Raw genomic sequence first — 12,356 nt, forward strand, 5'->3', positions numbered from 1 at the left:
ATCAGCCCCAGCCACCCTCACAGCTCTGTGGCTGTTGTGCCTGGCCCGGGTTAACCCCATATTTAATGTCCTAATGGGCACTAAACTGCTGCTGTACAGCCAGCAAGGGGCAACTCAGGGAGCCCACCTGGGTGAGGGACTTGTCGTGACTGAAGGAGTGTTTGCTCTGCTCTGTGTCCTTTGGAAGAGGAAATGGGGCTTTGGCTCTGCAGTAACACCTCTGCCAATATCTGAGGCAGCCAGAGCAGTAAAAAGGATGGTTTTGGGCACGTGGGGAGACTCAGAGCAAAGCAGAAATCTGGTCTGTAAAAGTAGAAATTTTCAGGCATGTTTTAACTGTGTCCTGTACTCTGCATTCCCTGGGCTGATCCACTGATCACAGAACCATGGAATGGTTTGGGTTGGAGGCACCTTAAAGCCCATCCAGTCCCACCCCCTGCCATGGGCAGGAACACCTTCCACTGGTCCAGGTTGCTCCAAGCCCCGTCCAACCTGGCCTTGGACACTTCCAGGGTGGGGCAGCCAAACCTGCTGATGCTCAGGGCTTTCTTCCTCTCTTGCAGCTTTAGAAACACGGTGCCAGAGGGATTGTTCTGGATCAGCCTCTTCACTGACACAGAGGCATCACACCATGTACTTCCCATGAACTGGAGGAAAAGCTCTCCATTCCTCCTTGTTCCATTTTACAAGCAGTTCCTAAGCTAACTGTACACCAAATGTCCCCATTTAGTGCCCCCCCAATGCAACTTGTACTCTCAGCCGAGGTGTTTGTTCTCTGGCAGCTGCTCCTCGGCCAGACAGGGCTGTACCAGGAGAGACATTTATTTCTGGCCCAGTTTTCAAGCTGGCAAGAGGCAGTTTGTGGTTAGTCAACAAAGACATCAGTTTGGAAGGGAAGCTGAGCCTTGCTGCTTTTCCATACAGCCACTCATTAATCTTGGTGTCCTGGAAATGTTTAGTTTTAAGATAGGAAAAGGGAAGAAATTAAGATGGGGGATTGCATACCTCGAGGCTGATTATTCATATCCAAACTGCATGATGAAAGTCTTTGTCCTACAGAGAGCATCACTGGAAAGATGATCTTAAGGAGTGATCAAAGAGGGAGGAAAATAAATCTTGGAGAGATGAAATGCTGGGGAATAGTTGTCTTTTCCAGCGGGAGAGGCTGGGGGTGGAGAACTGTTCACCATGTCACAGGATCTGCCTCAAAGTAACAGTGACAGCGGGAGGTTGCTGCAGTGAGGATGAGGAGAGCAGAGGTGGAGGTGGACAGGGAGGTGCAGGAAATAAGAGTGAGTGTTAGGACAGGTAGAGCCTCCTGCTCTCTCACCAGGCAATATGTTTAATGCACAGAGATAATGAGAAGTAATAAGGAGCAAAACACAGGGATTTGGGTAGGTTTTGGAAATGCAAACTTGCTGTGGAGGCTGGTCACGGTGGGCTGCTTTCATGTTGGTGACATCAGCCCTGGTCAGGGGGTACCTGCTCTGAGGGAACTTCTTTCTAATGAGCTGGTTCTGGTTTGTGCTGAAGCATTAAAAGCTCAGCTCTGCCGTTGGGCTCACCTGGTTTGGAGTGTGCAGGAGCCCGTGCAGAGCCCAGGGAGGCTCTCAGGGGGCAGGGGGGCTGGATTGCTGTGCCTGCAGGGAACAGGCAGCGTTTGTCCGAGTGGAGTTTGGAGATCAGCAGGGACTTGGGGTGTCCTCTTCAGCCAGGGTCCCTCTGTGTCCCTCGTGGGAAGAGGGGAGACTCGTGGGCTGCACATTGCCAGGGCAGGTGGGGTTGGCACTGGTGGGAAGCAGGTCCCTGAATCCCCAGGGCTGTTCAGCCTGACGTGTTTCCCTGCGTCCGAAGAACCCATCCCCTGTCCCAGTGTGCAGGTTCATTCCCTGTCACTCCATGCCCATCCCTGGTGTCATTCCCTGCCCCGGGAGCTGACTGTGGACCAGCAGAGCAGCAGCCCTGGGGCTGCCATTGGTCTGGGTTTGCTGTGGTGCCGGTGGGGAGTGGAACTGCCCCTTCCGTGGAGGTCAGGGCTGGAAATCACTGCAGTGATTTTTACAGGGGATTGGAAAGAAATCCTGTCCCAGCCTGGCAGATCAAAGAGAATAAATAAAGCCATTAGCAGTCGGGTTTGCATCCAGTGTGGCCCCCTTGGAGCTGCAGGACCCCGGCCCAGCCCCAGGGTGGCTGTGTGGGGCTCACAGGTGAATGGAACCAAGCTGTGTGTGTGCAAGGAAAATCAAAGTCAAGGGAAAGGCAGACCATTTGTTTTTGACATTCTGGGCGTAGAGGAATCATTTTGTAAACATAAATCCATACTGCAAGGTCCATTGAACTGGCTTTCAGTCAGTGTGACTAATTACAGAGCTGTCTGCTTAGATTAACACCCATCTCCTGCTCGGCTCTTTGTTTGCATCTCGTGGTTAGCTTGTGCACTTGAGTCCATTACGTGGAATGAAGCTGCTGTTCCTCCTGCCACCTCTGCTGTTCCCATTATCCCAGGGACTCGGAGCTCAGGATTTTACACAGGGCTGTTTCAGAGGTGGCACTCCATGCACAGAACAGCACTGACGTGGGGAGGTGGCATCGGGGGGGACCAGCCCTTGGAGCACCAGCCCTGAGCCCCAGATGCCTTTGTAGAAATTCCCTGTGTTCTCCTCAAAGGCTGCCAGGTGAAGGAGGAGTTGCACCAGCACAGTTTCTGCTTTAAATTTGTTTTTTTTCATGATGCTTAGATGTATAAAAAATGTCATTGGGTTTCTTTCTTCGTGAACGAGGTGGTTATCAGAGACCTGGAAATTCTGCTGGGTGCCCCCTTGCTCTCCCTTTCCTTTTACTCTCTTTCAAGGGCTTTAAAGAATTCAAGGCATCCAGTTTTCCCTCTGGTCCTTATGTAACTCCTGACAGACCCAGTGTAGGAGGCAGAGCTCTGGGCACACCTCAGACCTTACCTGCCTTGCTGCTTTTTTCCTCCCACAGCTTGTAGCACTTCGCCTCCCTCCCTCTCTTGTTCTTTATCCTTCCCCCTCCAGTTTTTCTTTCCCTGGTAATAGAAGCTTCCAGGATTTAACATTGTAATATATTTACAGCCTTTACAATTTCACAGTATTATATAAATATTCTACAGTATTATATAAATATATATTTATAGCCTTTACAATTTACAGCCTTATAACAATTTACATTGTTATGTGTTTTACAGCCTTGCCAGTGCCTAAAAGGGCTCCAAGAGAGCTCGAGGGGGAGTTTGCACAAGGGTCTGGAGGGACAGGACACAAGGAATGGCTTCCCACTGACACAGGGCAGGATTAGATGGGATATTGGGAAGGAATTCCTCCCTGTGAGGGTGGGGAGCCCCTGGCACAGGTTGCCCAGAGAAGCTGTGACTGCCTCTGGATCCCTGGAAGTGTCCAAGGCCGGGTTGGATGGGGCTTGGAGCAACCTGGGCTAGTGGAAGGTGTCCCTGCCCATGGCAGGAGGTGGAATGGGATAGTCTAAGATCCCTTCCAACCCAAACCAGTCTGACATTCTCTGATTTGTCAGGCTCTGTCCCTGACCTGCTCTGGAAAGGCTGGGGTCAGTTGGAGGGCTCTTTGTGGGTCACCCCCAGCACATGAGCAGCACAGTCCAAGTGGTCCCATCATAGACACTTGTGAGATTTCCGGGTGGAAATTTAAGCAGACATCACTTGGAACATCCTTTGGTTTCCAGGTGAGAGAGAGACCCTTTGCAGGTGGAATGAGCGGGAGGAGCTGGGTTATTGGGATATTGCCTTGGTCCTTTGCAGAGTGATTTGTCACAATCTGGGGACTTCCTGACAGAGGAAGGTTCCCCTGGTCAGGCAGAGCAGCATCTGAGGGGCAGCCTGTTGTGGGCTCCTGGAGCTTGTTGCTGCCTTCAGCCAGAGCTCAGAACTGGTCTGTCCCAGTCTGTTCTGCTGCTTTGAGTATCAGGTTTAGCACCTCTGCCAGGTCAGAAGCTGCTTGGTGACCAAGGAGCCCTTTCCTCCCAACTTTATATTTAGATGCCGCCAGAAACACGAGAGGAAAAGCAGTAACAGCTTGATCTGTCATTTACCATTGATTGTGACTCATCTGAAATCTCTATTTTAGCTCCTTTTTTTTGTTAGTGCAACTACTTTAATATTGTCCAAATGGCTCAACTCCCAACTGGGGTGTTGCATGATTAGACACCGGGAGGGTTCGGAGGCAGAATAACAAACTACTCGCCTAAAAGCAGCAAAATAAAATGTTCACAGGATTTTGTCAGTTGTTACAAATGCTTATTAATTTGATTTGTACTTTGAATCTGTCGGTCCCTTCTGCTGTAATACCAAATGGCAGATATGCTCATTAAATAACAAATTGGAGGGATTGATACAAATGTCAATAGGAAAGACTGAGTTGGACTCGCTGCTTCCCAAAGGCTCGGCTCCTAAAGCTTTGGTTCAAACATTTAGTAAACTTGTAGAATGCACAAACCCCTAAACAATTCGATAAAAATAATCACAAAAATATAAGGCAGTGGGTTTATAGCATTTAGTACTTTAGCTCAGGAAACCTGGACATTATCCACTTGGCCTTTCCAAGTGATTTGCTTCAGGAGCCTGGAAAAGCAGCAGCTTGACTGGAGCTGATTTAGGGAGTCTTAAATTTATTTGGCTTTCTCCCACTTTGATTTCACAAGCCCTTGCAGAGTTCACAGACAAGCAAAAGGGAGACAAAATTCCCATGTGGGGTGTTTTTGAGCTCCTCTCTTGATGTTTCCTGAGATGTCATTGGGGATGTTTGGAGTTCTAATGAATTTTCTCACATCAGATCAAAGAGTTGGAGTTGATGGATTGTCATGTGCTGCAGCACAAGGCTTTGGGTTTGTTGTGTTTTTTACTATTTTAGGTGTGAGTTTCAACAGTGTTTATACCCAAATTTGGAGAGTGCTCCTTCACTTGGCTGCCGACCCCTACCCCGACGTCTCCGACCTGGCCATGAAGGTTCTCAACAGCATTGCCTACAAGGTATGTGCCTGTCCCTGCTCACCTGTGCCTGCCAGGTGTTTGTATGTGGATTTGTTCATGCTTAGGCAAGGCTTAGGCAGACTGACCTGGATGGGTCTGTTGGAGGGCTCTGCCTATTGCAGAAGGAGCTTTTAATGCTTCGAGATGATAAACTCTCCTATGAACTCTTGATCAGGTAAAATGAATAAATGGGGGAGGGCCTGGGGTTGTTTTAGGGTATAAATTAGGTGCAGACCTCTGACAGTAGGTCTGGTTTAGAAGTCTACTTGTCTAGATCAGTCCCTGGGATAAACCTTTAAATATTCTTCATTAAATTATCCGTTTGCAAACTGATTTAGATAATGCAAGTGGGACTGGCCTGCAGACTGAAGCCACAACGGCTCTCCAACCCAGGTGAACTAGTACATGTGAGTCAGCATGCAGACACCCTGCCACTCCTCACCTCCAGCCCAGGCTGGGCGCCTAAACCTCCATCCTCATCCCATCTCATCCTCCCAGGCTGACAAGATGTCCCTGGAGGCTGCCGTCACTGGGGAGGGGGCAGCACCTCCACCCCCACCCAAACCAGGCCACCCCAGAACATCTTCTCACCACCTGCCTCCCCCGGCCCGGGCTGGGCACAGAAAGCTCTGTCTGACCCTGCTTTCTGGTCGCTGAAGCATCGAGACCATGAGCCATTGCAATGCCAGGTGACGTCTCTTACTGGTCATTTCCAGAGAATAATCCCAGATCTTCAGCCTTGGGCTGCTGAGCTGAAGCTGCAGTAAGAGATGCCAGCATTGTGCACTGCCATCTTAATGCCCTAGAGATTTCTTGCTTTGAAATCATATTTTCTCTTGGGACGATAGTTACTTATTTGAACACTTTTATTTGTTTGAAGTGTACGTGTCAGTGAGCAGTCAAGGCTGGGTTTGGGAGAGAGAATTATTTTGGCAGTGGGGGCAACGAGCTGAGCCCTTCCCTGGTGATATGGGAGTACAACAAATGACTGCCAGGCTGGAGATGCCAAAGTGAGGGGAAGAAAGAAGGGAAAAGGTGGAAGATTTCGCTCTCTCTGCTCTAGATGCATGAAACAGTTTCAGTTCTGTATTTTGGAGGGCTCTTTGCAAAATGAAATATTACTCCTACTTTTAAAAGGGATATAAAGAGGAACCAGATCTCCTTTTCCTCACTTGAATATTTTTTCAGGACTTGCTCCCTGGCCAGTGGAGAGATGGACTGATACCAGTGCTGGTGCTGCTGTGCCCTGCAGCCACCCTCACTGGCACTGCTGGTGCCAGCAGGAATTGTGATCGTTATGTTGTGATATCCCTAGGGAATGTTATGACTGACGGGGTAAATTCTGTGTTGATTCTGACCAGTTTGGACCAAACTGTGTTGGTACTGACCAGAGTCCCAAAGCTCAGGCGATGGGTCTCATGCATCTCACGCTGTGTCTCGTCAGCTGGTCTGTCCCTGCTTCCTAAGGCAACAGCTCTTCCAAAGGGTTTGGAAAACAAGAAGCATTCCTGTTTACAGGGATTTTTATCTGGGGATGCTTCAGTGAACAAAACTTATTTGTTCTCTTTGCCTCAGCCATGAGATCCGTGAGGAAAGTGTTTAAACATGGACCTTGCCCGGCAGTTCGGTGCTGTGGGCTTTGCTTTGGCCAGGACCACCTGGCCCGGCTGCCTCCTAACAAGGCTTTCTTATTAGAACAAAGGCCAAACGACCTGTCGATTGCCCACCAAAATGGGATTTAAGGCTCAGATCCCAGGTCATGGTTGGCCTGGCTGCCTTCTAACAAGGCTTTCTTATTAGAACAAAGACCAAACAACCTGTTAAATGCCCACCAAAATGGGATTTAAGACTCAGATCCCAGGTCATGGTCTGGCCTTTATGGGTTCTGTTCTGGCCACAGCCCTGCCCTGAGTGGAGCTGCAGGACCTGCAGCCAGAGCTCCAGGCTCTGTGCTGGGAGCTCAGGCAGGAGCTCTCTGGTTTCTAATGCAAATTAGTGACAATTAAATCTTTGCTAACTGTATCCTGAGATCTTTCCTTGGTGCTAATGGAGCTTTGTTGGATGGAGAAGGGAGCACCTGGACGCTGCCGGGGGCACGTCTGTCCTCCCCAGTCTGTGCAAACACTTCCCAGTTTGGGGGTTGAATTTTATCAGTGAATACAAACAAAAACTGATTTTCTTGCTTCAACAAGAATACTGCTTCAGGTGAAGTAAACCACTTGAGTGTTCTAGGGATTTAATATTTTGGTGTAATTAGTTAAAAATTCGGGGAAGAAGAGGTTTCATTTTAGAACTGGGACAGCTGAGGATTCCTTAATTGACACAGCTGAGCAGAACTTTGTGATCTGGGAGACCTGGCTGGGAACTGGGGAGCTCCAGGGGAAGCACCTGGACAAACAAGCCAGGGGCTTCTTCCTCTGGATGGTAGCGGGGAACTGAATGTTTATCACAGAACTGTGGAATAGTTTGAGTTGGAAGGGACCTTAAAACTCACCCAGTTCCCCCCCCTGCCATGGGCAGGGACACCTTCCACCAGCCCAGGTTGCTCCAAGCCCCGTCCAACCTGGCCTTGGACACTTCCAGGGATGGGGCATCCACAACTTCTCTGGGCAACCTGTGCCAGGGCCTCCCCACTCTCCCAGGGAAGGATTTATTTCCAATATCCCATCTTACCCTTCCTCTCCAGAGACATTTCAAACCCACCTGGACGTGTTCCTGTGTCACCTGCTTGAGGTGACCCTGCCTTGGCAGGGGGGTTGGAGTGGATGATCTCCAGAGGTCCCTTCCAACCCCAATTGTTCTGGGGTTCAGGGATTTTTCTTTTCAAACGAGACCAGCCCGTCCTGTTTGGGTTTTTAGCGGAGCCCTGCCCATGGCTCTGTGTCTGCAGGCTGGCTCTGGGCTGTGGGGATGGGGCTGTGTGTGAGCAGACGGTGAGTGGGCTGCCCAGGCGTGCAGCCTTCCTGCAGGAAATCTGCTGCTTTATTCCCTGGGCCCTTCAGACACTGCTGCTTCTCACCCAGACTGCGGCTGGGCTGGGATTTATGTTTATGATGCAGATGGGAATGGTGCAGCTCTCCTTCCCGGCCTGAGCTTTGGAAAGCGCCCAAACAAGCTCTTTGGAGTACCAAAACAAAGGACCCAGGATTCAGTGGTGGCCTCTAAAGGCTTTCTGAAATCAAAAAGTCTTAAAAGGAAAGTTTGCTTCCCCCCAGGTTGCTTCATCCAGGTGTTTTTAATGAAAGGCTTGAGGCTGAATTACAGAATTACAGAATCACTGAGGTTGGAAAAGCCCTCTGAGATTGAGTCCAACCCTTCCCCAGCAGTGCCAAGGCCACCACTCACCCATGTCCCCAAGTGCCACATCCACATGGCTTTGAAATCCCTCCAGGGATGGAGACTCCAGCACTGCCCCAGGCAGCTGTGCCAGGGCTGGACAGCCCTTTCAGGGAAGGAATTTTCCCAATATCCAGCCTAGACCTCCCCTGGCACAGCTTGAGGCCATTTCCCCTCATCCTGTCGCTTGTTCCCTGGGAGCAGAGCCCGACCCCCACCTGGCTCCAGCCTCTTTCCAGGGAGTTGTAGGGAGTGAACCTTCTTTTCTCCACGCTCAGAACACGTGTTGTCACTTGAGGTCGTGGTGGGAGCTCAGTCACAAGGTGGGAGGGAAAGGCTGGGGGCTGCAGGGAGCCCTGGGCTGCTGAGGGGACCCCAGGCTGTCCCCTTGTCCAGTGGCACCTGAGGAGACCCTGGGCTGTCCCCTTGCCCACGTTTTTGGGGTGCTGGTGCAGGTCCTGGGCTGCAGCTGGCTCAGGGACAGGCTGATGTGTTGCTCAGAGCCATTTCCATGCAGGCAACACGGGGGCACTTCCTGGTAAGTGTTTTCTGACTACACAAGTAGTGAAATCCTCTCGTGTGTTGGGAGCAGCACAGGGGCTTTTCCATGTACATTTTAAGCCCCCCACTGCAGAGAGCTCAGTCCCTGCAGCCCCAGTGGTGTGGGTGTGACCTGGGGCCACGCTCCGGCCGTTCAGGGCTCCGTGTGTTCTCTCCAGGCCACGGTCAACGCTCGCCCCCAGCGCATCCTGGACACCTCCTCGCTCACCCAGTCGGCCCCCGCCAGCCCCACCAACAAGGGGATGCACATCCACCAAGTGGGGTAAGTCCAGCCCCTTCTGCCAGGGGGATCAGTGCTCCCTGCCCAGCCCCATCTCAGGTAACTCCACTGGGTGTCCAGCGAAGCCTAAATCCTTTCCCTCTTTTTGTGACCTTTAGAGGGTCCCCCCCAACCACGAGCACGAGCAGCTCCAGCCTGACCAACGATGTGACCAAGCAGCCCGTGAGCCGGGACATGGCGTCCGTGCGACCTGCCAACGTGGGCAACATGGGGGTCCAGTACACCCCCCACTCCCACCAGTTCCCCAGGACGAGGAAAATGTTCGACAAAGGGCCAGAACAGGTAAGGAGCCTTCCCTGTCAGGTCTGACTGCTTCCCCCTGCTGGGGTTTGTCACACATTCTGTTCGTTGGGGTTTAATTTCTGTCTATCCCTCGTTTGCTTCCAGCTGCTGCTAATCCAGATTGGCTTCCTCTAACCAACCAAATAAAAATTGATTAATTTTTTTTCTTCAGGATAAATTGTGTTTTATAGCTTTTGATGGGGCATTATTCACTTCTGCCACTAAGAAATGTGTTTAATCAGAGTCGATTGCTTATTCTTCCATGAACATTTGTCTATCTGAGTGATAACCCAGAGTCAGATCCATGACCCTCAGAGGCTGCTCTCCAGCCTCAGCAGAGCAGAGACGGGGGAAATTGTCCTGTGTGATCCCAGGAAGGAAGTGTTGCAGCCTCAGCAGGAACACCTTCCCTTCTCAGGGGTTTGGCAGCACCAGCCTGGCTCGTATTTATGAAAAAATGGCTGAAACCTGAGTGAATGGAGCAGCTTTTCCCTGTTCTGTGTGGGTGTCCTGTGCTGTGTGACAGACACTGGTCCATGTGCGCCCTGGGCGTGCAGCTGTGTCTGCTGGGCTGGATCCTGAGTCATCCTCACTGCTCCAGCTGCTTGGGACACTGTGAGAAAACTCCTGCTGGGCCCTCACTGTGGTGACCCGGGGGTGACACAGCCCCAGTCCCTGCAGCAGCCTGGTGTCCGTGCACCTTCCCGAGGGGGGACTGTGAGGAGCGATCCCAGAGCCGGGTGCACAGAGTTCCGTGTCCCGGGCAACGTGTTCGAGGCTTTTGCTGCCCGGCTGAGGGCAGTGTGGGTGTCCCTGTGCCCACAGCTGCCCTGGGGGTGGTGACACCCTGCTCTCTCCTGGCAGACGGCCGACGATGCCGACGACGCCGTCGGGCACAAGAGTTTCATCTCGGCCTCGGTGCAGACGGGCTTCTGCGACTGGAGCGCCAAGTACTTTGCTCAGCCCGTGATGAAGGTAACCCTGATCCCCTGGGGGGGCTCTCCCAGCCCCCCAGCACTGCTGGGCTCCTGCCTGCCCTGCTCTTCCTCCAGTCTGGGGAGGGAAAGGGGTGGATTTACCTACATCGTGCTGCTCTAGGAGCTGTGGGACCACTGTGCTTGTAAATAAGAGGGAAGAAGAAATAAGAGGGAGCAGAAGAGTGAGATTGGGGAAGTGGGGTATGACCAGGGACAGAGCCCAGAGGAAAAGCCCTGCACCCCATGGGAGCACGATCAACAAAGAATGTAAAAGTGAGGAGAGGTTCTGTAGTCCAGATCCACCAGTTTTGCCTGGTTGCATTGCAGAGTTGTTTCATTTGAAATGTTGTGCTTCTCTATCTTCTGAAAATTGCATTATAGTTAAAATGAATAGATTTTTTTAATATAAATAAATGGAGTAAGGAAGGTCCTTTTTTCCAGAGAGGGCTGTGAGAGGCTGGAGAAGGAGAGATGCTGTTTTCTTTCTGACATTCCAGCTGAATTTCCTGGCTGTGGGGATGCTAAAAGAGGCAGAGAAATGGTGGAGGGAGGCTGCTGCCCTGGGGGGAGGTCAGAGCATCCCAGTGACAGCAGGAACCTGTGGCTTCACTCTGTCCTCGAGCAGGATTTCAGAGCTGTGCTCTGATCCCAGGCACCCAGGACAGACACTTTAACTTAAAGAGCAGAAAGTGAGCGTGGCTGGGCATCCACAGGAGTTCCTGGAGGAAACTTGGGGACCCTCACTGCTGGGTTTTAAAGTTTATAAAAATAAAAGCAGTTGTGTTATGGCAAAGAATAAGGATGGTAATGACAAATCTGCACCCAGATCTTTTGGGGAGTGAGCTCTTTGTGTAACTTAGTTGTCTTTGCACGAAGTGAATGATAAACTGAAGCCTTGTTCTAGGAAAAACACAAACCTGGGCTCTTGAGAGATGGGCAAAGATCATCAGTGACTGGAAGGAGAAGCTGTTAAATTCCCAGAATGTTTTAGCTGCTAAATTCCCAGAATGTTTTAGCCAAAGCTCAGGTTTCAGGTTTAAGTATGAAATAAGCAGCAAATCTCCCTCATTAAAGCAAACCTCCAGGTGCTCTGGGAGTCATCAGGGAGCCCAAACTTGTCAGGGCTTTCAGCTCCATTTCTTGGAGGGGTTGCTGTGTCTGGGAAGGACAATGCCCAGCCTGCATTAATGCCACTTCCACAACGGATGTTTGATTCCAACCACTGATATTTAAATCTTAATAATGAGGAAATTGTGCATTTTAAGTACTGTCTCATCCAGGAGTTGCCACCGAGCCATCCATCCCCACTCTTCAGGCACACTGAAGTGTCTGGGGGGGTAACTGCCCAAGTTTAGGATATCAGAACAGTAGTTGCCTGGCAGGCTCTTGATTTCCATAGGGAATCACCAGGAGGAAGCAGTAGCTGGTGAAGTGATTGCCTGACACTTCCTCAGCTGCTGTGAAATTCCCTCTCTCCTGATCTCACGAGCAGAATAATTCATTAGGACACATCTGGCCTGTGGGGCTGGGCTGCCTGGTCAGCTTTAGCCAGGGCTTTCTCTCATCAAGATGAGTTTTGGTGTCTTGATTCAAGTCCTGACAAGAGCACAGGAGGAGGGAGATGATGTTTGAGCTCTTTGTTCTTATTGAAAACATTTGTCTGCTCTTTAAGGAAAGCTCTTCCCAGAGAAGAAGGGTCTTTATTAATAAAATAAATCACAGTAGGCAGCCAGGCACGGGCAGGGGCAGTGGGTGCATGGGGAGCTCTGGGTGGTGGTGGTGGTGGGGGTTTACTGCTACTTCATGTCCATAAAATAGACAAAATTACTTTAGGGGAAGCAGTAAAAAGTACAGAGCATTCCTGTACTAATTCATAGGAGCCAGGGAGGGGGAGTCATGGAAA

The 12,356-nt window shown here is 50.9% G+C and overlaps 1 protein-coding gene across 2 annotated transcripts in view; it reads left to right on the plus strand.

Moving 5' to 3' along the window:
• Nucleotides 1–12,356, plus strand: part of RPTOR (regulatory associated protein of MTOR complex 1) — a 105,312-nt gene that overhangs the window by 68,609 nt on the left and 24,347 nt on the right. The window contains exons 21-25 of one of the 2 annotated variants that reach the window (XM_017811954.1): nucleotides 4,899–5,017; nucleotides 5,356–5,424; nucleotides 9,073–9,176; nucleotides 9,293–9,476; nucleotides 10,341–10,451. In XM_017811954.1, the coding sequence (XP_017667443.1) occupies nucleotides 4,899–5,017; nucleotides 5,356–5,424; nucleotides 9,073–9,176; nucleotides 9,293–9,476; nucleotides 10,341–10,451 (587 nt within the window). The remainder of the gene's footprint in view (nucleotides 1–4,898; nucleotides 5,018–5,355; nucleotides 5,425–9,072; nucleotides 9,177–9,292; nucleotides 9,477–10,340; nucleotides 10,452–12,356) is intronic. The other variant, XM_017811955.1, reaches the window with a different exon arrangement.

Source organism: Lepidothrix coronata, unplaced genomic scaffold (assembly GCF_001604755.1).
Source record: "Lepidothrix coronata isolate B3197 unplaced genomic scaffold, Lepidothrix_coronata-1.0 Scaffold34, whole genome shotgun sequence".
NCBI lineage: Eukaryota > Metazoa > Chordata > Aves > Passeriformes > Pipridae > Lepidothrix > Lepidothrix coronata.